Consider the following 25050-nt stretch of genomic DNA (forward strand, 5'->3'; position numbering starts at 1 on the left):
CAGTCCACTGGGCGTTAAGGTTGTAATATTAAGAGAAAGCAGTAATGCCAGACTGGAAGCATCCGTTGAGTGAAGGTGCTATAGCTGTCTGCTGATTGAAATAGCAAAAATGCTTTTGTCTCAGTGGAATTGTTTGGGGTTTTTTTTATTTTAAAGGAGGGAGGGAAAGCGTACAGTCAAGTTCCCAGAAAAACCTATCACAAGGTGTGTCAATTGGGCTAACCTGAACGTATTTGAATATTTGCTGAACTAGGCAGTAGGACAAAAGAAAAAAACTGTTACCCTATACCCATGGCATACCTGGATTATTAAAGTATCTGTTGTGCTCTTGGGGGAGCTGAGTACTCCCAAAAGCATGAAGACTGGTACGTACTGTGTGCCCAGTTTTGGAGAAGCATAGCTGGGGTATGAAGACGCAAGTCTGGCATATTGCTTTATCATTAAAAACTAGTAACGTCTATAAAAATGACTTAATTTTCAGGGGCTACATGACTGCTGCTACAGTGTTTAAGCTGGTTAATTTTAGACATTTCAGAGAGACTTCAGAATTAATGTGCTTTGATAGCTGCTTTTACGGTTATTCAGGAAAAATATTTGTGACAACAGATCAAAATACAGTAAAAGGCTACTATTTTTTTGTGATTTTTGTGGTCGTGTTACAACAGGCGGATGGGTGAAGAATGCTTATGCAGAAAAAGATGTAGTGTCTCAGTCTTTGAAAGAGTGAGGCTGAATGATCCAGCAGGAGGCTAAAAAAGGCCATTTCTAAAAAAAAAATTAATTTGTAATTTTCTATCTACTAAAAATTCTTATTTAACCAAGTCCATTGCCTAGTACAGTGATAATACTGCATGATGTGCATGATGTACCTCTTGAGGATGGGAAACAGTGTCTGCCAGCACAACCACAAGAGGAGTTGGATTATGTAATTGGGATACATAAGGTTAGCAAATTGTCTGCCCTTCTGTGTTTTATAATTAATCAACCCTTCTTCTTAATCAAACTTTTTTTTTTGTAGGAATTTGTTTACCAGGAAGCAAAGTGCAAGATTTGAAAAACAAAATGATGTGGGATGGAAGTTGTTTGGAAAAGTACCTCTCAGAGAAAACTCGCAGAAAGATCCAAAGAAAATACAAAAGGTATTTGCTTAATTATGTGTTAGGATTAGTGGTAGATGTAGAAGCTGGTTAAATTTATGATCTGTATATATGACTGTGAAGCCTGTTAGTTGTGCACAATTTCTTGGACAGTATCAAAGAAGTTTCTGAACTGCACTTCAAAAGACTCTGTTCTACGTGGTCATTTACATAGACTACTCCATGAAAACACATAACAATTTGATATAAAGCACTTCATGGTGAACATTCAAATTACGTGAAAGTGTTTTTTATAATCAAGCTTTGTAGGTATTTCGAAAATCTTTCAAATGTCTTTATCTTTTTCTAGCTTTCACTGGTTTGTGGCCTTTGTGTCATAGACCCATCTATAACAGGCTGTTCAAAGGGAAATTATGTTCTGCTGGGCCTTGGTTTATTTGTGTTTCAATAGTAATTAAAAATACATAAATTCAAGGTAGAGTTAATGTGGTAGAGTGCCAGAAACTTGTGATGGAATGCTAGTTTCACTCATTCCTTGTTTTCTGAAGTATTTGCTGTTCGGAGTTCAGATTTTCTGTGTGTGGCCTTGATGAAAATTTGGTTATTGGCTTGAAATGTTGGAACAGTACAATACAGTTCAGGATAAGCAAATGGATTAAAGTTGTTTTTTTTTTTTCCTTGTACAGTATAGTTAAAAAGGGAGTGTGTATTGAAATTGGTTCCCTGAAGAGAAAAAACTTAAAAACATCAGAAATACGAAAGTATTTAGGTTTCCCCCATCTTCTTTGCTGCTTAACTAGTTTTGCTGGTTTTCATGTGTGTCTGTTGTGTATACTTGTCAGTAGTTTGATCCATGATTTGTCAAACTTTAACATCTTTTTTTCTGTATGGGTTATGGGGGTGAAGATGCCATACAAAAAAAGAAAAATCTTTTTAGGCCTGCCTTAGTGTGTCATAAAACCATTAAAAAAAAAAGGGAAAAAAAACCCCACAATGAAAACCCCTTTTCTCTGTCTTTGCATATCAGTTTTCAAGCTGTAGCCTTATAACGTTGTTGAAAACATTTCAGAGGACTGGTTCTACTACAGATGAACCCAAGCACATTGCTGGTGAATCAAATAACCTGCCTTCCTAGTGGGGAAAAAATCTTGTGAAATCCAGCTGCGTGGTTGGTAGTTTGAGCTGCTTTTCCAGTGAGAAGAAAACATCCTCTTTCAATCTGTCTCGTGATCGGGGTGTTTTCTGATTGCAGGCATTTTATGTGTTTGGGGCTTTCATTGTATTTCATTCAGTTCTCACTTCCTTGTTCAAAGCACTGTGAGAACAGGAAGGTTTGCATAGAAAGACACCACGTAGTAAGAACCTCAAAAACAGCTGCTGTGACTGAAATGAGAATGCTGACTTGAAGGATTGTGCTGCTTTATTTAGGGTAAAGTGCTCTGGAAATCTAGGTGTGTCATGACTGTTCCTAGCTGTAGCCGGGCTGTTAATTTAAGTGAAGTTCAAGCAGCTTTTTGATGTTGTCACTAGGATCAACCACTTAAACTTCATCTACAGCTTGTCTTGATATAATTAACAGTTCTGAAGCATTCACCAAAGATTTTTAATGACACAATTGAAGAGGCTTAGTAATCACAGTACTCTTGACACTTAGCAGTGTATTTTATTGTGGTCATCTGTTCTTTGATAAGTGGGTAAATAATTTATTAACATTTTGTGGCTGTTGCTGGTACTGTGAATATTTTTCTTTTAGGTCCAAACTGTCTTACATGGTGAGTATTCAGTGTTCCTAGAACATTACAGCTTTTAATGGTTGTATGAATTTTGTTAGGAAAAAAAAAAGCTATTGAAGAATTATGTGGTGTGGCGTCTAAACGTTAATGAGTTTCTGGCAAGATTGCAAGTCTGAAACAATTGTCTCCAATGCCTCTTGGATAACAGTAACTAATCCTTCCTAAGTTATTTGGCACTTTCCTGGAGTTATGTTTGACATGTAGACTTTCTGAGACATGAGTAATGCTGTAAATAACTTACCGAGCCTCCCTGGCACCCCAAAGCATATCACGTTTAGGTTACCCCTCACAGGTTGCTTTGACAATGACAAAGTAGCACTTGTGTTGCAGAGGTTTTTTGCCCATTTAGAGGCATACTTTTAGTCCTTTGATTTGTGCCTGAAGAACTTTTGCATATGTGGAGGAGGTGACAGCACATTGGGATGATGCCTGTTAGCCAGCACCAGTTCCTTCTGTCTGGTGAAAAAGGGATACTAGACCAGAAGAATAAACACTGATGCTGTTTCTACCTTGAGGTATTTTATTTCCAAGGCCAGAAGAGTAGGTGCTCGGAGGATCCTTATCTTATATATTGAAGAATTTGGAGGTATGCAGTGAAATATGGGAGTTGGGGAGGATGGCTGTGATTTAGGTAAATTGTTAGTGTCCTAGTAATTGATTTCAGCATCTGCACTTTTTCCTGTAGGGCATGAGGCAAGGTGCCTAAACTATTTATTTTTTAGGTGGCTGTTAATTGTCTGGCCTTCATGTATGCTTTACTTGAAATTGGGATGGATTATTTTTTTTCTAAATTTAGTTTTTCTTTCCAGAACTGCCGGGGCCTTTCTTAAAGCTCAATGTAATGGGACATACACTTGCATTGTATGAAACCTTCCGTAAACACCAGGTGTGCTGGGAAGCTGATTGTTTGAGGTTGCAAAGTTGGTGACTCTTTGGAGCCTGACACTCCATATCTTGATCATCGGTGTTTCGCTACTTGACTACCACATTGTCGTATGCAAAGAAATGTGGAAAGCATTGTGAGACACTCTTAAATTAACTTGTCAGCATTGGAGCTGGGTCTTGAGGACTGTGTGGGGAGCTGTGAGGTCCTGAACAGTGATGGCAAGATCATAATTGCTAAGTGAATGATAACTGAACTCATCTGTACGTACTGAGTGAAGTGTGTAGAGCACACGGTAGGAGTGGAAAATGTCACCTAGACAGAAGGGACTATTTAAAAATCCAAGTATTCTTTTAACATAATGTTGCATGTAACTTCCTCTACACTTCAAGAAAACCGAACTGTAGGGTGAAAAGGGAGAGTCAGTTTTCAGACATTATGAGAAGTCAGCAGGGTTCTGAACCCTCTTGCGCTAACACAGTGATTCATAGCGCCAGTCACCTGTCACTTCATACCATGAATTTCAGATTATGTTACACAGCTGGGCTTAGGCAGACTTGATGAGAAATGCATTGCTCATATGCTGCTGGCCACAGTTACCATGGGTATTGTTTCCTTCCCATAGTACACTTTACTCCTCCTGTCTTCTGTATGTGCAGGATTATCTGACTTCATTTATAGGATTCAGTGCTCTGACAGACTTATTTCTAACGTTTTGTGCTACTGACATGATGGACAAAAGAATTGTGTTGGTGTGCCTTTGTAACTAACTTTTCATCCCTCTGCCTCTTGAGTATTCATCTGAATTTGTACTGAAGAGATACTCAGTGCCCTGTTAAAGGACTTCATGCCTATTTGCTGGTGGCAGAAAACTGATAGGCTTCTGATAGTCTGTTACTTGAGATGCCTCAGGTTTGGAGAAGAGTGGAGATGTGGACTGTACCATCCCTTTGAGCTTGACTCTCTCACTCCTGTTCCTCCAGTTCCTGGCTCTGGTGGTACATTGAGCCAGGAGCCTTTCCGTTCTCTGGCTGCTCAGGCTTGACTTAATGGTTCTTTTCAAGGAAAAAACCCACAGACTTCTTCATACCATGGAGTCCATGTCTTCCTGCAAATTGTCTGCTCACAATGATGTTATTGTCTGTGTGGTGAAATACTCATTAGCCCTTAGACCAGGGGTCCTCAAACTTTTTAACCAGGGGGCCGGCGTGCGGATGCAGTGGCAGGCAGTCATCTGTGGCTGCTTGGTTTCCCCCCCCCCCCAACCCCCGGCAGGGGGTTCTGTAAATACCGGGGGCCGGATTGAGGACCCTGGGGGGGCCGTATCTGGGCCACAGTTTGAGGACCCCCGCCTTAGACTGTAGGAGGCTCAATCTGCCTAACTATAGAGGTTCTTGAGTAGTGTTTCTATTGACAAAATATTGGTCTAATTCTGAAAGGCAAGTTAAAGGTGATAAATTCTTCATTGTGATTTTTACTTGATTATGCTTTCCTGCCATGAAAAAATGGAGAAAAAAAATGTTTTTTTGAAGTTGCATGTAACTTGTTTAGAATAAATGAAGTTCTTTGGATTATCTAAGATGTTACAAAATAAGCTGACCTTAATAATAGCTGTGGTTATCAATTTCTATTTGTAGCAGTCCTTAAGTTTCACGTACCTATGGAAATCTATTTGATTGGGCTTGCTTGGTACGCACCTCTTTGTGCACAGGAACTGAGGTGACTGAGCCACCAAGCAATCCTTTCCTAAGTCAGCTTCTTTTGTTTCCAGAGAAACATCAAAGAAATCCTTTGTGTCAGGTCACTCATTAGAGCCCTGTGACTATTCAATTAATTTGGCTGCAGACTCCTGTAAAGAGTTAACTGCTGTGTTTGTGGTTCTGTTTTCTGATACCTTTATTATATGGATGAAAGTTGGTGGTTGGTTTTTTTTTTCTAGAATGAGATGAACAAAGTTGACTGCAAACTTAAATAGTCTTCTGAAAGATAAGGATGATGTATTTGTATGCACATTTTTTAAACTTACATAAAGGGAGCAATCTTCTAAAATACATTCTTATTGTACGTTGTTCTGGTACTTTCCCCACAATAATCTTGTCCGGGATTGAAAGCCATTTACAAGAATGAATGCAATTTTAAGATGTGTGCTTATATAAAGTACAAAAGAGGAAAAAAAGTAATTGAACTGTGAAGCGGTTAAAAATTGATTTTAGAAATACCAGTGTTTATTTCCTTCCTGCCTCCTACTTGTAAAATAAACGATGAAAACTCCAGTCCATCAAACTTCAGTTGCCTTTCACAATTTGAATTTTGTTATACCATGACTGAAGATGACTGTACATATACAACTTGAGCCAGGCACAATATGTAAGGAGAAATAGCATTTTTTCCCCCCCCCCGACCAAAAGAATGGTCAGACAGGCTTTTGAGCACATAAGCCTTTTCTCAGGTCCTGTAAAAACTCCTCTGACAGCACGCACTTGTTTAACTGTTGTATATCCAACATAGCATCATAGTTTATTTTAATAATGTGGGAGTTAAAATCTCTGCAGCTAAGTTGTTGTTTGTCCTACTTTTAATGCTCTCAGTATACATTAATATTAGTCTTCTGATGAAGACTTAATAGTGGCTTATGCTAAGGTTGGATTGCTTTGCATGGTCACCAGGAGCTTTTGTACATGTTTCATCCAGGTAAATGTTTTAAAGCTTGAAAGCTGTCAGAACAACTCATCTTGTCTGAGAAGCTGGAAATGCATTTACAATGGAGGCTTGTATGATTAGGTTTTTTTATTGATTATGTTTAGGAATCCTGCTTGAGCAGAACTGGTTCTGCCAGTTGCTTTTGTAATTGATGTGTGAAAATGCGCTGACAGTCAGATGACAGTACTTCACTGAGAATAACCGCCAAAGTCAATTGTCTTCCAATAGGCAGTAGAGCTGAGCTAGGCTTTGCAGCCACTGTTCTTGCAGGAACTCTTCAAGATTGGTAAGAGCAGCACATGTAAATACCAGATGTTTGTAATGCTGTCCTCAGCATACTGTTTGGTTGTCTCCTCTCATGTGATCAGTCTTCACAGAACTTGTTTGCAGCTGGCCAGTCAAGATCTTTGTGTATTAAGAGACCAATGTGTATAGAAGAAAGTCAGACTTTAGCTGTATCCTAGAGACAAGTTACAGCTGCCTTGCCCAGAGGAGCAGCTTGAATGAAGCTACTTTTTTCTATAGCATATGACTACTTTTTTTCCCCCCCTCTAATAGGAAAACCCATTTTTTAATCGGTGCATAATTTTTTTCCCTTCCCAAAGTGCTGTGATGTGACCTGTGAAGACTGTTCCATTTAACTGGAATCCTATGAATTCCAGTAAGAGCTCAATGGAATGTCTTCATTTTCTTAGAGTTAGGAAAAAATTTCTTTGCTGAAAGAGTGGTCAAAAAAACCCAGAGAAGTCCACTGACTCACCAACCGCAGATGTGTGGAGGTTCTCGTGCAGCTCCATGTGCAGGAGCGCTCCAGATGGAAGCTGAAACGTGGCTAGTTGCTGCCACGTGTTCCACTTCAGCAGCCCTCTTGCTGATGGGTGGCAGTTGTCTGAAAACACTGAGCTTTTCTAAGTGTTTCTTAACCATGCTTTAGGCTGTATTCAGATGGTCCATTCAGGACTTTTTGAAGAGGAAGTGGTTGGCTCAAGCTGGCAGCTGATTCTGGCAGGAGCCTGATCTACAGTTTTGGATGAAGCATTGTCTTCTGCTCATACTGAGTTTGTCTTCGGATAGATCACTGGATAAATCATTGTGACTAATGGCTATAGCTGTTAATGGCAGGGTGCCTGCTTGCATGTAGACTTCTTCACACTTCAAAGTGTCCTGGCTATAAACTTAGTATATGTTTTCTGTTCTGCAGTAGAAGTCGGAGTGTGTAAATGAGCCACTTCCTCTGTTCTCCTCCTGTGGTTTCATTTCTACTTGTCAGCCTTCAAAAAGGCAGGATTTAGATCTTTTGTGGCGTGCCTGAGTTCCTGTTTTTAAGAGTAAAGAAACAGAAGTGCAATTGCAGTGCAAGAAGGCATAGTTACTTTGGTTAGCCTAAAACTAACCTATGCTTATCCTTGTGCAATCTTTAGAAATAAAGGTGTAACTCTAATTTTGTCACCTCAGAATTACAACCCAAAATTTGCAAGTTGCCTTAATGCGCTATTTCATGTCTTTCCTTCAGATTCAAGTAAAAGTAGTATTTTATTGTAATTGTATATTAAGGGTATCTAATTTTTGTGAAGGAAAATAAAAATAAAATAAAGGAAACCTGTTTTGTCACTGCTGTTCTAAAATCTTTCCCCAATAAGAACTGCACTGAATAGATTATTCAGCAATTCAGCTGTATTAGTCTACAAAGAGTGTGTTGCCCTTGTCCTGACTTGAAAATTATCTGCCTCAAACAAACCTACTATCATATTTAAACAGATAAAGCAAGAGTAATAGCTTCCATCCACAGTAAATGAAAGGGTAATTTAATACTATGGCGGAAGGATTGTTCCTGAGTATTTTAATGATAAAAGAATGTAATGTGACCCACCCAGGTATCATAATTTAGCAGAGTCTTAACTGCCGAAGTGCTGCTTTTGATGCTGTTGGAACTTCTTGCCTTATGTTATGAACATCAGGCTAATAGAAAATAATAAGCTTTGAGTATCAGTTTTAACAGGTATGACAGGCTACAAAGTATTTTTTTGAAAAGTGAGGCATCTTTTTTTCCTCCTTTTCCAGTTTTAAAGCTTTTATTTGCGTTTTATCACTCTAAAGGTCCTCATAAATTACCTAGCTCAAAAGCCCAGAAGCTGGAGGGATCCTAAATAGCTGTTACAGGCGGTGTTTAAGGATAGGTATCTCCTCTCTGGAATAAAGATACTAAATAGATAGAAGTATAAGCTTTGTTAGTTGTTACTGCAGTCAAAATGTCAGCTGCTAGTCTCTATTGAAGGGTCTGTTTCAATGCCAGTGGTATGTTTTAGGTAAAATGCAGTAAGTTTAAAGTTGTCCAGTGAGATAGTAAAGTTTGTCTGTCTTAATTGAAACAGTTACTTTGTAGCCCAAGTTGATGTATAGCCTTAGCTGGAACATAAATTCACATGGCACAAGATTATTTTTAAATGCAGGAGGCCAGAAATTCATGGAAAAATGCTTGACTTTTAAGGCTGAAGTATACAGCTCTTAGGACCTCAAATTTTCAAGGCCAGGAAAGACTTTTTCGGAAGACCTGGTATCTCAGTGGAAGTTTGTTCTCATCTCTTGTTAATTGATAATCCAACATCCAGCTGGCATTTGTGTGTCCACTTGTGCTTTATAGATAGATACTTAAACACCTACATCTTTCTGTAGCCAGTAAGTTTTTTGGTGTAGTAACCTTCCACTGTGTGTGTTGATAAGCAACACACAGGGGGCTTTTGGGTCCCCTGTCCTTGGGTTTTTGAATGAAAATGGAAGTCTGTAGAGAGCAAGACTAGAAATACTCAAAAGTATGTGCCAGTGTTGCATGGCACAAACACTTGGCAAAACATTACTGTGAAGCAAAGCAGGAGATAAATCCTTAAAGGCAGGTGTGTTTAGCCTCTAAATATTGTGGTGGAACTGTCTGTCCCAACAGGAGTCTAGAACTTGCATTGCTAAAATGTAAAACTGAGATAGCTTTGCTAGACTTCGATATGTTATTTTTGTGTTAAACAGAAGCAAGCTCCCAAGAAACCCAACTCAAACATTTTCTTTGTCTTCCGTTTTATACATCTCAAACCTCATCTAAAATTAAACGGGGTGCAGGGTGAAGGTTTTGAAAGGCTAACTCTTACAATGCTTGCTAGCAACAGCAAACAAAGCTGATGTTATTTAGCTCTGCAAAATGAATGGAGTTATTGTATGCATGTTATGGAAACCCTGAGGTTCTGGATGTAAGGATTTCAAAAAGCCAGACACGTACTTATTCCTTAAGTGTCATTCTAAAGAAAGACTGGGAAAATGTTTCTTCAAATTTTACATTCTTACTCTCCCTCTTGCTCTCAGAGGACACTTTATCTCATTTTTCTGACATGATTGTATTACACATTTTTTGTGTCTGTTAGTAATTTCCACATGAAAATTTTCTTTTGCTCTGTTGACTAGTTGTCTCTTTAGCATGACAAAGTTCAGTGGAAAGAGTTTCATGAATATTAAAGCCTGGAAATAGTCATTGCTTTAAGCTAGGCTATGAAGGTATGTTGTCTTCCTTCATATATTTTACTTGTATTTGTGTGTAGCTTTAAAAAGCTAAACTCTCTTCTCAAGGCTGAACCTTAAGTTACAAGGAAGATGATATTCAGGACAATTTCCATGTTGATACAGTGTTTTGTAAAATTAAACGCAGAATGCACAAGAGTTGACCAGTCCAAACAGATGATGAGAGAGAATATGAAGTGTATCATCAGTAGGAGTACAAAAGGAGCTTTTGTTAAACATGTAGGAAATTGGCACCAGTAACTGCTTCAAGGGTAATTTCAGGGATCAGAGAAGCAAATGTGGATACAGGAAACCACTCAAACAGGCTTTAGCGTATAGTCTTATCATGTTGTTTTTCTATAATTTCTAAGGGCAGACAACTATGAAACCTGAAAAGGTCAGAGATCGTTAGAGATGCGCAAATCTTGATGAGGAAGCAGAATAGAAATTAGTGGAGGCATTTGAAAAGCGGAGGGAAGGTGTAATATGCTTAAAAGTATCAGGTGAAGTACCTTTTCTCACACTATTTTTCGTGTATGTACTGAAGTAATGTAGTTAAATACAAGCCTACACATACCCACCTATGCAGACAGTTGTTTGCAAACAGAAATAGTAACTGTGTGCTGTGGTGGGCATCTGAACATCATAATAATGCAAGTTGTTGTGCATTGCAAAGTAGATGGTATTTCTGGGTAACTTTTTATGCTGTCTTGAAGATTGTGAGTACTTGAGGTAATATTTACAACTGATTTGAGAACTTGCAAGATAAAATGCCATGTTCCTGTGACTCCTATATCCCAGAGTTAACCCGGTACATTTCAGAATGGCACCAGCATGAAGCTGACATGGCTTGGAGAGTCCTTTCATTTCTGTGTCTTGTTCAGAAGGACAGTTCTGACATGCTCTTCAGCCAGACTGAAGAGCATGTTGTTTGAGACTAGACAGGAAAGATAAATAGTCTTCTAGGTCAGCACTTAATGTGAAATGTCAGAAGAAAAAGTTCACTGAAACAAAAGTCCATCCAGTGCAATCTGTATAACACCTAAGTGATACGCTGAAAGCAGGTGTTGGTAGTGTTTTATTCTGGCAGATGTTAATTTAAAAAAAAAAACCCTAACAATTTAGCTGGCATTCTCTTCTTGCTCAAGCGTTCATCAGATGCTTGCCCTGCTGGAAGCCTTTCTTGTAGATATTTCCCCTTGTTTGATACTGAAGTGTAGCAGATAGTATTAGTATGTAGGGAAACTGTGCACATGTTTGCATATGCTGATTAAATTACATCCTTTTCAGTGTTCTGAATAGTAGGGTGGGGTTTTGTGTTACTGTGACTCATATTGGAGTCACTTGTAACAGTATGCTGCACAATCTGATAAAGATCGCAGGTTTGACAACAAAGAGCTGCAACAAAGAGCTGTTCTTAGACCACATGGTTCACAGATATACTTTGTCTCTGAGGGTACTTAAGATATAGGGAACTATTCTAGGTTCCTTTTATTTTTTTTGCTTTTTAAATAAAGCATGTTACTCTATATGAACTAAAAAGCACTTGAATTATTTACATATAGCACAAATGACATGGAACCCTGAGGGGAGAACCATTAATATGTAGCATGTTGCGCAATTAGAGATGACAGATTCCAAAACAGAAAACTGTTACTCTTTCTTGAAAGACCTAACTTGGTCTGATCTCTAGGCTTAGGTTTTAAATGTTCCTTAACTTGATGCCTCTGTCGCTCAAAATATGATGCTGTAAAAATACGTATATGTGAAAATTTTTAAAATAGTCCAGTGGTGGGAGCACAGGACTGCAAAGAAGAGTATGTGGCTTCTGGTTCTCTCTTTACTGTTAACCTTTTGGAAGATGTGTGCATTATTTTGTTAATTAACTCAACATGTTTGCCTGGGACCATAGTTGCAAGCCCCAAGTTCAGTATCACCTGTAATCAGAAGAGAGAAGTAGGTGCTTCTCAAGGGAAAAAGGGGAAATTTCAGAGCACTTGAAATAATGCTTAAAAATAAGTAGCGTGAGGTTTTCCTCATGTGAACTGGCTGTAGTCTCTTAGCCTTATATTGCTTAAGCATTCCTAATTTGTTACGTATGGAACAGGAGAATACTGGGGTACTAAAGATGAGAAGTATGCCCTGGTGGAAGATAAAACTTCATGCAGATAATGTTACTTCAGTCAAGTTCTGTCATCACGTTGCTATCTTCTGCTCTGGTATCCCTTCCATAATATAAGAGGATTAAATATATATACAGATGGGTAAAACAAGTAGTGCTGATGGTTCTTGAACTGTGTGCAACTGAGATTTCTCAGGTTGTTAGATCAGTAACTAATAAACTAATTGCATTTCAGAATAGTTGTGCACTAGTTTTGAACTTGTATAAAAAGCTCTCATATATATCCCTTAAGGTGGGGGTTGAAAATTTATTATTTGAGCTCAGCAGTTTGTATTCTCTGTCAAGTTTTGAAGGATTTTCTTTTGAGTTTTGCCTGAGGTGTCAGTATTCTAAAGTTCTTTTTGATTACTGTATATGTAAGAACCTCCATTAACATAATTTTTTTTTATGGCCTAGTGCCATGTCAAGAATCAGATCTTAAGTTTCCCAGCCCTATGATTATCACAAGTTTCATGATTTGCTGGTTTCAATTAAGCTTCTAAAAGAAATCATCATGCTTCTTGCTCCTTTTCCTGCCTTCTGTTTCCACATAGTACATTGCCCCACAGCAGACATTACCAGAGTAACCAAACTAAGCCAACGAAATAAGTTAGGTTTTAGCAGTATCATTTCCCCAATCTAGTGTACTGTACAGTCACACAAGTAATGATACGAGGGGCCAGAAGGGCAGGGGAAGGCAGTGAAGTGCTGGGTGTGTACCAGATTAAATTTATCTACTAAATCACTTTATAAAGGGCAAGAGATGACAGGTGGATATGCAGTAGAAAGCAGTGAAGCAACAGAAATAATGCTGAAGCAATGCTTAGGTAGTAGTCAGGCTCAAAACCCAGAGAAAACAATTTTCTCTGCTTGTGCGGTCCGGGTCCGGTTCCTATCTCAGATACCAAATGAGGTGGGAAGTCCAGTGGAAAAAATACCATGTAATTAATTTGTTTGAGTAGCCTCAGGAACTCTTATAATTGTGGCAGCCTAAAAATAGTGACTGCTACCAACTGCCTGTGTAATGTGTGGCTAGCTATGGTTTGAGTTACAGAGTGTACTTCAGCTTTTCATGCCACAGAAGTGTCTTCTGATATTCACCAGGCGTCACTCTCTGCTAGTAAGTGTTTCGCAGAATGTGTAGTTGATTGAGCTCTTCTTCTCGTGCATCGACAAACTATTTCCAACACCCAGAAGGGCTGCAATATTGTTCTATTTTCAGCCTGTGAAACCGGGGGGATTTACTACAAGAATACTATTGTCCATCTAAGGTTGCCGTTTTTCTCATGATCTGAAGTTTTTGCTGTGTTAATAGTTGTAGTTTTATATAAATATTTTTTTGATACAGGTGATGATTTACTGCTTCAGATAGCTTATGAGAAAAAGCATTAGCATTGGAGGCTGCAGTGCTTTTCATGTGCTATGTTGACTTGGCATCGTGGCAATTATTAGTGCTCTGCTGCTTGGATGGCAGATGTCTGTAATTAATTGGTGGTGGCCGGAGTGAAGCTGAGATACTTTTAAACAGTGAGCTGTTCCTCACTTGGTATATAACGTTGCTGCATCGGTGAATTAGAAATCACAGGTTGAAAACAATAGCTAAGTTACTTTATCAAAATCGTTAGCTGTTATCTCAACTGTTGCAAAGCCACCTCTTGAGAGCGGAACACCGTGGTGCCAGGTGGGTTTCGAGTTGGTCCTTGCTGCTCATGTCGTGGTTCATGGCCTTGAGAAGGGCTGCACTGCCAGCGAGGTTAAGGAATACAGAACCCTCGGCACAGTGCTGGGGAAAGAGCAGCCAGCGGTTGCGGGTGATAGATGATGGGATGAAAAGCATTGCCCAGGTGTGACGGGGGGGGGGGGGGGGGTGTCAGACCTGCGGGGGCATTTTATACGTAAGCGTCCGTCAGAAGAGGAGAGAGCGGTGCGGGGTGCCCCAGCGCCGCGGCGGTTCCGCGGGGGCCGGTGTCGGGCGGGCTGTTGGCGCCGCTCGGGCGCGGCGGGGCCGGGAGCCAGCGGAGCGCCGTGCCGTGCCGTGCCGCTGCGCCCCGGAGCCGCCCGCACGCGTCTGGGCTGCGCGGGGCAGGCGGAGGCGGCTGCAGCTCGTGCACACCAGCCTGCGCGCGGCCTCGGTTACCCGTCCCGGCCCCAGCTGTGAAACGGGCGCGGAGGAGCCGCTCGGGCGGCACACGGGGCGGGAAGCCGGTGCCGGGTGGAGGCACTGGCCTCCCCGGGGCGGCCGGGCTGGGACGGGGCCGCTACCGCCGGGGCCGCCGCCGTGCGCGCCGTGCGTGCTCAGGCAGCGCTGTGCGAGACGGAGAGAACCGATCGGGTGCGGCGGCTCCGCGGGTGATTAGCGGGGCTGGCGGGGCGGGGCGGGCGGAGGCGCTGCGCCCGCGGAGGGCGGCCCGGGCAGGGCAGGTTGGGGCGGGCGGCCCGCGAGGCCGTGCGGGCCCGGGCGGCGCCGCGGCGGGGAGCCAGGCCCGCGGTGCGGGGCGGGCATGGGGCTCCGGCGCTGCTGCCGGTGAAGGGCCGCAGCTTTCATGGTGAGCGAGGCCGCGCCGGGGGTGGGCGCGGGCAGCCGCGCTGGCGGCGGGCAGGGCAGGGCGGCTGCTGCTGGCCGCCGGGGTCGAGGGGGCGGCGGGCTGGGTGGGCGCGGACTTCAACGCGGATCGGTAAACCCGGTCTCGTCCGCTTGTAAATGGCCTGGCTGGGTGCGGGGAGAGCCAGCTTCCCGGGAAGGGGATCCCCTGCGGGAGGGGGGCGGCAGACCCCGCGGTGCTGGGAGGCGGCGGCACAGGCCCCCCGGGGGCTGGGGCCGCTGCTGGGTCCCGGCTCCCGTCCCGGCACGGCTGCGAGCCGCGGGGCGGGCGGGCAGCCCTGCCGGCCGCTCCCGCACACACCGCCGGTGTTTCATATTCGGCTTCGGCGGAGAGCGGCTGCCTTGAAACGAACGGGGGGCGAACACCAGGTGACCTTGATGGAGCAGTTTGCGTTGTGGCAGGCTCGGCTGTGCCGTGCTGCGGGTCCCCGGGGCGGCTCGGTGCTCGGTTAGCGCGGCTCCTCTCCTGGCGCTCGCCCTCTCTGCGGCTGGGCTGTTGGTGTTTCTCCCTAGGGATGGTTTAGGATCCCTTTGCAGGTTGTTTTCTCAAAGAATTGCGGAGGATCAGCGCAGCTTGAACTTACTGCCCATCAGCTGCAAAGCTCCCGGGTTCTACCCCGAATTAAACTTGTGTTGGGGGAGTGTGTTTCTGTGGGTTGGTTGTTGTTGTTGGTTGGTTGGTTTGGGGATTTTTAAACCAGTGCTTTAATCTGCAGTACGCTCTCTTAGAACATCTTCAAATCCCTGTTCAGCTGTTGTGGCTGAATAGGTAAAGACGAAACCTAGAAGAAAGCCTAAGTAATCTCAGTGATAAGAATGTATTCTAAATCATAAACGGTCGGCTCATCCTAAATTGATCCTAAAATTAACTTGCAACCATATCGGGTTAGTAACACCTAATTGCAGTATAGGATTTATAGGCACTGAGTTATTTGTATTAGTAAGAGATATGAGTCTGGTCTGGTTTAAAAAAATAAAAAGGAAAAGCTGTTGTGTGGTTCAGCCTATTGCAGTATGCCTGCATGTGCAAATACTTCTTGCTCAGTCAGCAGATACTCTGAGTTTGTGGAGGCTTCAGTGTGCCTCATTGCGATATTATACATTATGCTCTGTTTGAAACGGCTTTCTCTTTTTACTGGAATAAAACATCTTTTTCACAGGCTTTTGTCTTCTGTGAGTTTTGGGTGTTTTGTTCTGTTGTAGTTTCTTTGGGGGTGGGTCTTGTTTGGGTTTTTATTTATTTTCACTAATTAAATATCAGTCTTGTAGATAATGATTGTCACCAACGGATGTTTTTATTCTTTTTTGGCTGCCACTGAAAACGATGAAATTACTACAAAGGATTTGTAATCTGATAAAACGTGCCACTCCCATTTTTGTGCTGCTCTGGCTTCTTTGCTATAGGGTGGTGCTGAGTAGAACACGTCAGTAAATACTTGCTGAAATGCAGGGTGGGCTTTTGCTCCTTAAGAGGTTTGAATAACTACTAATGTGCCAGCACTGTAACTAGCCACCTGTATTCCAAAATAAAACATTCTTTAACCAAGAAATTCTTGGAAGAATGATACGCATAGTCCTGGTCTGGAAGACTGTGCTTAGGTGAATGAGATTTCCAAATTAATTCCTTTGTATGGAATAAAATCCCCATCACAGCCCAGTGTATACGGTTTTTCTTACCTTCCAAAAGCAATTTTGCTGTGCATTTGGCTATGAAAGAAGACCCTGAAAATAATTTTTATAAGCCAAAACTAAGCAGCTTTTCTGGAATTTTTACTGTAATAAGCATTGGGTGCGTGTGTTTTAATATCAACTTCTGTGATGTTTTAGAGAGATTGAATGTAAGATGATTTCTGCATGTTAGTAGCTTCCTTTGTATGCTGGATGGTCTTTCACTAGTAGCATCTCAAAGGAGTAAAAATGTTAGATTTAGGGACAAGGTTCATCTTGTCTGTGGAAGCAGTAATAGAGGTTAATGTTTGACTGTGTTCATTTGTAAAAAACAACTAATAAAAAAATTTGACTCCTAATAGAAACTGGGAGAAAGAATAGCCATTTGCTTTATTCCTGTCAGCACAGTGGATGTACTCTGCATTTGATGGTGCAGCTGAAGCATGTTATGATGGTGCACTCATACACTGGTCACTGTCAGCTGCTTGCAAGGAGTTGCTAATGTAAAAATAATGTCTTAGCTCTATGAATCTGCTCTCGATCACAATACATTTTTTAAGGATATTTATTTGCTCATTTTCTCTCCAAAGGTTTGGTTTTCTGTGAACAGCTTTGTCAGCATGAGCACTATCCCTTTACTAAACAAACCTAAGTACTATTCAGTAATTTAAATAAGTTTTTCTTGGTTCTTTTCCTTGTTTTCAAACTGAGGTCATGCAGTCATATTAACTGGTATTAATGAGCCTGACATTCCAAATTCATGACAATATTTCCCGTCACAGCAATGCGGGCATCATAGGATTGATTGTTGAGGTAGTGCCAAGTTAACAAACAAGGAAAAAGAGGGATTTGCTGTGTCTTGAGAGCTTCACAGGTCTGCACCCATGAGTCCCACAGAAGTAGCTTGAACTAGAATTGGATTGTACAACAGAGAGTAGAAGACTATGGCTGTGTTGCTCTGCATTCATGTGTGGTTTTCATCCATCCTTTTTTTTTTAAGGTGGGGCTGGAGGGAGAAGCAAGTGGTAGGGATCCCGTTTTAGTTTCTGAGTAATCCAGGCTGTTCTGATGGTGTTGGAAAGGTTGTATTTATTGCCCAATTCTTGTAATTGACAGGTTTGGTTGAAAGAAAGGAATTGGTACCACTTGAGGAGCTGTTTGTGCTAACGGGGATAAAGTCCATGGCTGGAACACTGTTCATAGTGCTCATTTATAGTTTCCTTTTATTTTAATAGAAATGGTATAAACATGCTACACGTGAAAGCAGGTGGTTTCTGGAAGTGGCAAAATTCGTTATGAAGTTGAATGTAGAAGTATCTGTAGTATGTTTTTTGTTTTTCTAGGACTCTTTGACTGTGTTTGTGTATCCCTGATATCTGAATACTTAATGTGTGCTATAGTACTTCAAGCATTGGAGTAGATGGGAGTTGTGTAAAGGTTGTTTTATCCCATTAGGTCACTGGTTTTGGGACATTTTCTTCCAGAACAATGTTTGTGGGGGAATATTAGCATGGTACATGTAATGCCAGGCCATCTAATGTAGATCATAGTGATACAGTAATTAAGGGTGGAAGGACCTCTGAGGGCTAACTCCCCTTTCAGAGCAGAGGCTACCTAGACCAGGTTCTCAGGGCTCATCCACCTGAGTTTTGAATGCCCTCAAGGTCTGAGGTTCTACCACATCTCAGAAAACTTGTTCCCAGCATTTGACTACCCTCCTGGTGATTTTTTTTTTTTTCTTTTTTCTCTGAGACCTGAATTCCCCTTACAGCAGTTTGTGCCTGTTGTCTTCACGTTCTTTATGCAAATGCCTCAGAGATTCTACTCGGCCTTCACCATCTTGTTACTGCTGTCTACCAAAGATCCCTATGAAGCCTTCTCCTCTGCAGGCTGAATGAGCCCAGTTCTCTGAGCCTCTCTTCGTATGTCACTTGCTCCAGACCCCAGTCATCTTGGTGACTCTTTGCTAGTCTTGCTTCGGTGTGTCAGTGTCCATATTATAAACATAAGTTAATACACTATACTCTGTTACGATTTAGGATTGTTGTACTTCAAGCCATCCTAACAAGTGTGAGGCTTCTGTGTAATTATGACTTGAACTTTTTTTTTTTTTTTTTTTTTTTTTTTTTTGCCATTGTTAAACTGTTGCATCTGAAAATAGCTTGGGTAGGAGAAATCTTACAATGAGATTTTAAGGCAAGGAGCTTGTGGTTGTTTTTGGCTTCCATTTCAAAACCACGTACATCAAAACAAAAATATTTTAAATAGATTTTATTTTATATGTCAGATAATATGTGCTGTTTGTGATCTCCTTATTAGCAGTACTTTGTAAAGTCAGTCAGAGGAACTTAAGGTGTTTCTACAAATAGCAGGAATGGAAAAAAACATCAAAACTCACTCCTGAACATAAATTTTAACACTGTTTTCAATTCTGAGGATGCTCTAGTTGAAAAGCTTTAAAGACACTGCTGTTGGCCAGACATGTGAAAGCATTATTTTGATGACTTTTGTGGATCCTTTTTAAATTCTTATGTGCATCATCTTGGTGTTCTCCACTCTTGTAACTTGCCCTGTCTTTTTCTTCTCCAGGAATATGAAGAAAAAACTGGACGAGCTCACAGACCACTCTCCCCTAAACAGAATGTGAGGAAGAATCTTGATTTTGAGCCGCTCTCCACTACAGCACTTATTTTAGAGGACAGACCAGCGTAAGTTTTGGGAGGTACCACAGTGCGGGTCTCCTTAGAATTTGGCTAGCAAAACTTTTCTTACTGTGTATTTGATTACTGTAGCTTAAACAGATGATTTAAAATTTTAAGTAGGATTTTTTTTTCAGGCTAGTGAATATGAAAGTGGGATAATTATGAGAAAAATTAATTAAACAAAAGTAACCTTACTTTATAATAAAAGCAATGGCTTTGTGTGAAAGGAGGTAACTAGGAGGGCAGAGCTGTAGGTTCTGACTGATTCTCGCTTCTAAATGCAAACAAGGGGTTTTTATTTTCCCTGAGAGAACATAAGCATAAAAATGAAGCTGGTATATGCTAAAGAAACTGAGAAGCAAGGATATGGTGTCCTGTTTACACAGATAAAGACCACACCTCCATAAATAATGAAACAATATAATGATTGTTCTGCAGTGGGTTCAGCATTGCATTTTAAAGATTGTCAAGTACTCAATAAGTTGTTTCATGCTTCTGGTACTGCAGGGAGATTCTTGCATATGCAGACTAACTCCATAATGATTTACTGGCAGCTGCCTTACTGTTGTTTGCTCCTGAATGATGCAAATTTGGTCATGTTTAGTCAGTTTATGAATGGTACCCAGCTTTATGGGCATAGTGTCTCCATTTTTAATATAGCAGTGCATTGGTGTAAAGAACTGGCATAACATGGGTCTATGTTTTCATCAACAAACCTGTATGAAGAATGCTCATATCAAAGTGGTTTAGTTGTAGGGTTATTTAAGACACTTTACGGCTTGACTGGTAGACTGTATGATAAGACTTCCTGGGACATCTAGAGCAATGTAAGAGTCATTATTTGTTATAGCAGCTTTTGTCATGTACAGCTGGAAACAATACATACTAGATTATTTATTGTATTTAAAACCTTTTTGCTAAAAATCATTCTTGTGAGATAGTCTGAGAAGTACAGTGCTCAGATAGATTGAATTAGTGATATGATACAGGATAACATTCAGGTTTTGCTTTCTTTCGTACTGTTAGATAGAGGGACTTCTAGCAGAAAAGGTATTTTTAAGATTCTAGACAATTGAATCATAATTTCTCTTGTCTAGCAGGGAAAACTGCTCTGGATATCAATGCTGTGCTCTGATAACTCTTTCTAAAGAATCTTTTTTTAGTTGTTTAGTTACAGTTTAAAGAATCTTTTTTTAGTTGTTTAGTTACAGTTTACACAAATTATTTTAAGATTTTTTTAAAAAAAAAATTTGATCTCCTATGACGCAAAGATTTAAGACTTCAGAAAAAAATGCACTAAGATTTTTTTTCTAAAACGGCTGCTCTTGATTTTGTGATCACTTTTGGATTTAGGTGATACTTTCTGGGAAAAATCAGTAAATATTCCATAGTCTTTCTAGTTTTAACTGGAAAAAGCGTTAGTTGAATCATAATAGTTGCTAAACATCATCTCACATGTATGGTGATGCTGTTAAGAGATAGGACAAATAATTTAAGTGGTGGAATTTAAGTTAGCAGAATGTATGTTGTTTCATCTGGTTTTCCTTCCCAAACTTCCCTGACACCATTTCTAAAGACTTGGATTAAAAAAGATGCTGGTCAATTTACATAAATGAAACTTGAAAAAGAGTAGGTTGTACTGTGTGATTGACAAAGACACTAATGTGAAAATCCACTTTCCTTGTTCTTGTAACAGTCCTGGGGTTTAAAAATATTCATAGGCTTGTATCATGGCTATGCATACTTGACAGATAATATGATTATGTAAACAGTAAAGGGTACTGCTGTTAATGGTGACTGTGTTGGAGACTAGCAGCTGCCTTGTGTGACACCTTACAGAAATGTGAAAGTGCATTTTTGCCCATCTTTTTTGTTAACCAAAGATACAAACTGCCCTAGGAACACAGTACAGTGTTCTACAATACTGAAGAGCAAATTACTTAGTCGTTGCCTGTTCTAATGTTTTGGTGATCCTGTAGTTGTATGAGATACATAGTGGTTATGTTCATTATGAATATGGTTAGCTTAAAGTTAATGTGGTCTGACATATGAGCATGTGTATTTGCATGGCAGAGATGTTACCAGTCCAGGCCTTAAACACAAATCAAAAGGGCTGTGTTGGTAGTGATAACGGGAGAATATAGAGGATGAACCTGGTGCCACTTGTTGCTGTAGGAGTGAGGGGGAGGAGTTAAGCCTTTGAAATAGAAGTGGGGTCTCAGAGAGCAGAGGGGGAAAAGGAAGCTGGTGTAGTGAGTCATTATTGCATGTGTAAAGAAAATTGTGGATGTAATTCTTAAACAAGGTTCACAGTAAGAGAGTAGTCTTGCAGCTTATCTGTAGAGATCAGTTTAAGTCAAAACTACCAGCTTGGTATATACCAGTATATTCCCTTTATTTATGAAGATCAGCCTGTGGGTTCAGTTGGTTCTATAACAAAAATGCTGAGATTGCCAAACATAAGGAAATTACTCAGCATATTTTGTGTGTAAAAAAAGTTGTAGCTGGTCAGTGTTCTTCCCTTCTCCTCTGCTGACTCTGGCAAAAAAAAATAATTCTTTCCAAGGATCTGTTGCTTTGTTCTTTGATCAAATATTTTGACAAGAAGCAGTATACGCTTTTCTTTTTGAAGTGTCTAGAATTTTCTTTAGACAGGCATGCCAACTTTAAATAACTGAGGAATATTATTTTTTATATATTTTAAGGAACCTCCCTGCAAAACCAGCAGAAGAAGCTCAGAAACACAGACAACAGTATGAAGAAATGGTGGTTCAAGCGAAAAAAAGAGGTGACGGAATTTCTTATCTTCAGAGAAGAAAAGTAAACTTAAGGGGTATTTCTAAACCTGATATGCACTTGTGTCAGTCTGTTGCTCTGTAACGTGAGGGATCTGTGCCTCCTCCCAAAGAAGAATCAATCCACAGAAGAGTGAGAGGAACAAAGGTAGTTTCATTAAAAAGACCCACCTCAAGCTGAAAAAACAGTTCTAGAGTCTAGCAGGAAACAATTTTTAAGTTGTAATTCTTAAATAACTGAGTGGCATCTGTTCGTGGGTTTAAATACTTACTAATATGTTGAATTACCAGTTACCAGTCAAATTAGTGAAGACTAGACTGAGACAACTACAGGATATTTGATAGTTTCATGTTGGGAGCAACCTGTTTGGGCTGTAGTACGTAACTACATAATTTTCCACATAGGAAAATGTATATAGTTATGTTCATTTGGTAATCTGACTCCCACTTGAAATTCATAGTTTTCCCAAGGTTTTGCTCATAATCTCATCTGACATTGTTCACAGAAGTGTCTCAGGAACACTGTACTGTGCACGTTGGTTAGAGCTGACAGCAGTGGTTTTCTTCTGGTAATATTTTTGACCATCTGGGGTTTCTAATTAAAACCAAGCATTGCAATAATAGGAAATTTGGGCTTACAGGAGTTATGTGTCCGCTGAGAGCTGCTGGAAATGCTGGATTTTTTTCCCAGGTGGGCAGACCTCTGAGCCTATTATGAAACAGTGGAAAAGTGATATGAACACAGGACTTGCTTGCTTTCTGCAGCTGACTTATTAATAAAAGTATCCTCTTGTGGTTTTGAGCATCATACACCTACCAGTGAAGTTCTGACTTCATATGACTTCTGTGTTAGTATATCCACTTAAAGTGTGGTAGTCTGAAAGAGTTTCTCTGATCTTTCTTTGCATGTAAAGTAGGTGGTTTGGGAGAAATGGGATCATGCTTAGGTTAGGCAATGGGTCAGGTCTTTGTGCTGTCTTCACTGGACAGGAGTATGTTATTCTGTCCAGATAAACACCCTGCCAACCCATTTTCCCAGAAGCCACTCAGATGAACAGCTTTGCAGAGTGATGTATTGTGTAGAGGTCAGGAAATCAAAAGAGTGTAAACACCATCCTTTTGTTCAGATAAAAACTCAAAGCCTGCATTTAGGCAGGCTTACAAAGAGCTCATAGCAAAGCTGAAAATATTATTAGGCAGTTGATACGGTTCTGCTCAGGCGCAGCTTCTGTTCAGTTTTCAAGTGGGCCCATCAGGTTGTAAATGTTCATTCTGAAGACTTTGTTCATGATACTGCTGTTCTTCAGTTAGTTTTCCTTGCCAGGTCAGTACCTTCCCACATTGTAGACAGTGTGAGTGTGCATGCACATGTCACGTATTTGCACTCTGCTGCTATAAAGAATGTCTGCTTGCATTTGTTAAATTGTACATGTAACAAATTTGCTGGTGGAAAAACCAGTAGTTGATGATGCCAGAAGAAATACTGAGTGATAATGCAAAAATGAAAAATGTGTTTAAATGAAACATCAAAAAAGTAGTCTTTTTAATGAGCTGAAGATTTCCTGTGTGTGTATATATATATTTATGATGTATGACATTTAGATTAACCATAGGCTAAGTATCATAAAAAATGTGGCTGTTGTCTTTTTAAGTATTGTCAGGAAATCACAACACTTAAGAGTGGGGGAAAAAATATCAAAATTTATTATTTTATCCTGTATTTTTGAGTGACATAAAAAAAGGGGTGGGCTTTATTAGGAAGTACTTCTGACCTGCGCTGCGAGGTGGGGCTGCTGGCTGTCAGAGATGATAGTTCAGAGTTACTACTGTGGTTAGACTTGAAGGCTCAAAGGAGCCATATATTATCCAACTCCCTTTGTTCTATCCATCAAAGACAAGCTTTATGTGTAGCTCCACTTCGTTCTTTATTCACATTTGGCATCACTGCTTAGCTTGCTGTATGTCTGGGAAATTTTCAGAATTTGAACAGTCCACTGTACTTTTAAGTGAACACAGCGTGCTTTTCCATGCCTGTGTAGCCATGACTAGCTAACTCTGAATATTTGGTTTCTGATTTTATTAATGTAAAAAGGAAACTGCTTTTCTGCAGAGCTTAAAGAAGCCCAGAAGAGGAAGAGACAACTGGAAGAACGCTGTAAACTGGAGGACAGCATCGGCAATGCTGTTTTAACTTGGAACAATGAAATCTTGCCCAACTGGGAAACTATGTAAGACAGTATGTTATACTGAGTTTTAATTAAAATTGCTGAGTCGGTATCCTGAAGAGAAGTTACAAAGTTAGCAAGTATAATTTTAAATTATTGTCTTGGAAGCTTTTGTTTGAAAGTCAGTTTTGAACAGTTACAAAGAAAATGAGCAACATGCATTTCGTTATTTCTGGAATGGTGGCTGGAGGTGATGGGAGTTCCGATTCTTATTATTTGTCTTTAATGGAGGTTCAGGATTCTCAGAAACTATGAAATGCTGAGAAGTGATCTGTGGTAGAGGACATAAAAGCAGAAAGTATAATCCTTGAATACATTGTGTTTATCAGAAACGAGTTTCCCTTGACTACCTGATCTATTGATGTTATATTATCAGATGTAGATTGAACTACATGCATGGTATTGTGAAGCCTTTTTAATTACACAGTGGTATACCTGCTGGGATAATCAAGTGATGGAAAAAAGTAGTAGTGAATAAGTTATTAAAAAAAAAAAATAAATGCTAAAAGATTTCTTGCAGAGACACAGCACAGACAATTGGGAAGCTGCCTTCACTGTCTAGTTTTTCATGGACTTTGGCTAGTCATCCTAAAAAAACCCAGCCCTGACCCCCACCCCTGCCCTGAATATAACCACCACCATAACAACATAAACCAGCCTCCACAGCACTCGGTTGCAGTTCGTGTAATCATGGAATTCAGTTGTCTTGAGAATATATGTTAAAACTATGGACAGAATTTGTTGAGAATGCATTTCTGGACAGCTGAGGAATAAATAAAGTATAAGGAAATTGTGGATTTAATGTTTCTCCTACATCTGTTACCACTGCTGTAAAATTAAAGATACATTTTTTCTGTATTGTTTTATAAATCTAGAAGTTCCCC

General features: G+C 40.3%; 1 protein-coding gene across 5 annotated transcripts in view; it reads left to right on the forward strand.

Moving 5' to 3' along the window:
• TBC1D14 (TBC1 domain family member 14) overlaps positions 1 to 25050 on the forward strand; it is a 70657-nt gene that overhangs the window by 21121 nt on the left and 24486 nt on the right. For 3 of the 5 annotated variants that reach the window (XM_056338017.1, XM_056338009.1, XM_056338024.1), the window contains 4 exons: positions 1019 to 1139; positions 19034 to 19152; positions 21852 to 21934; positions 24052 to 24169. In XM_056338017.1, the coding sequence (XP_056193992.1) occupies positions 1019 to 1139; positions 19034 to 19152; positions 21852 to 21934; positions 24052 to 24169 (441 nt within the window). Of the gene's footprint in view, positions 1 to 1018; positions 1140 to 14403; positions 14524 to 14565; positions 14721 to 19033; positions 19153 to 21851; positions 21935 to 24051; positions 24170 to 25050 lie in introns of those variants that run through there. The other 2 variants (XM_056338039.1, XM_056338033.1) reach the window with 2 other exon arrangements.

Source organism: Falco biarmicus, chromosome 1, assembly GCF_023638135.1.
Source record: "Falco biarmicus isolate bFalBia1 chromosome 1, bFalBia1.pri, whole genome shotgun sequence".
Classification (NCBI taxonomy): Eukaryota; Metazoa; Chordata; class Aves; order Falconiformes; family Falconidae; genus Falco; species Falco biarmicus.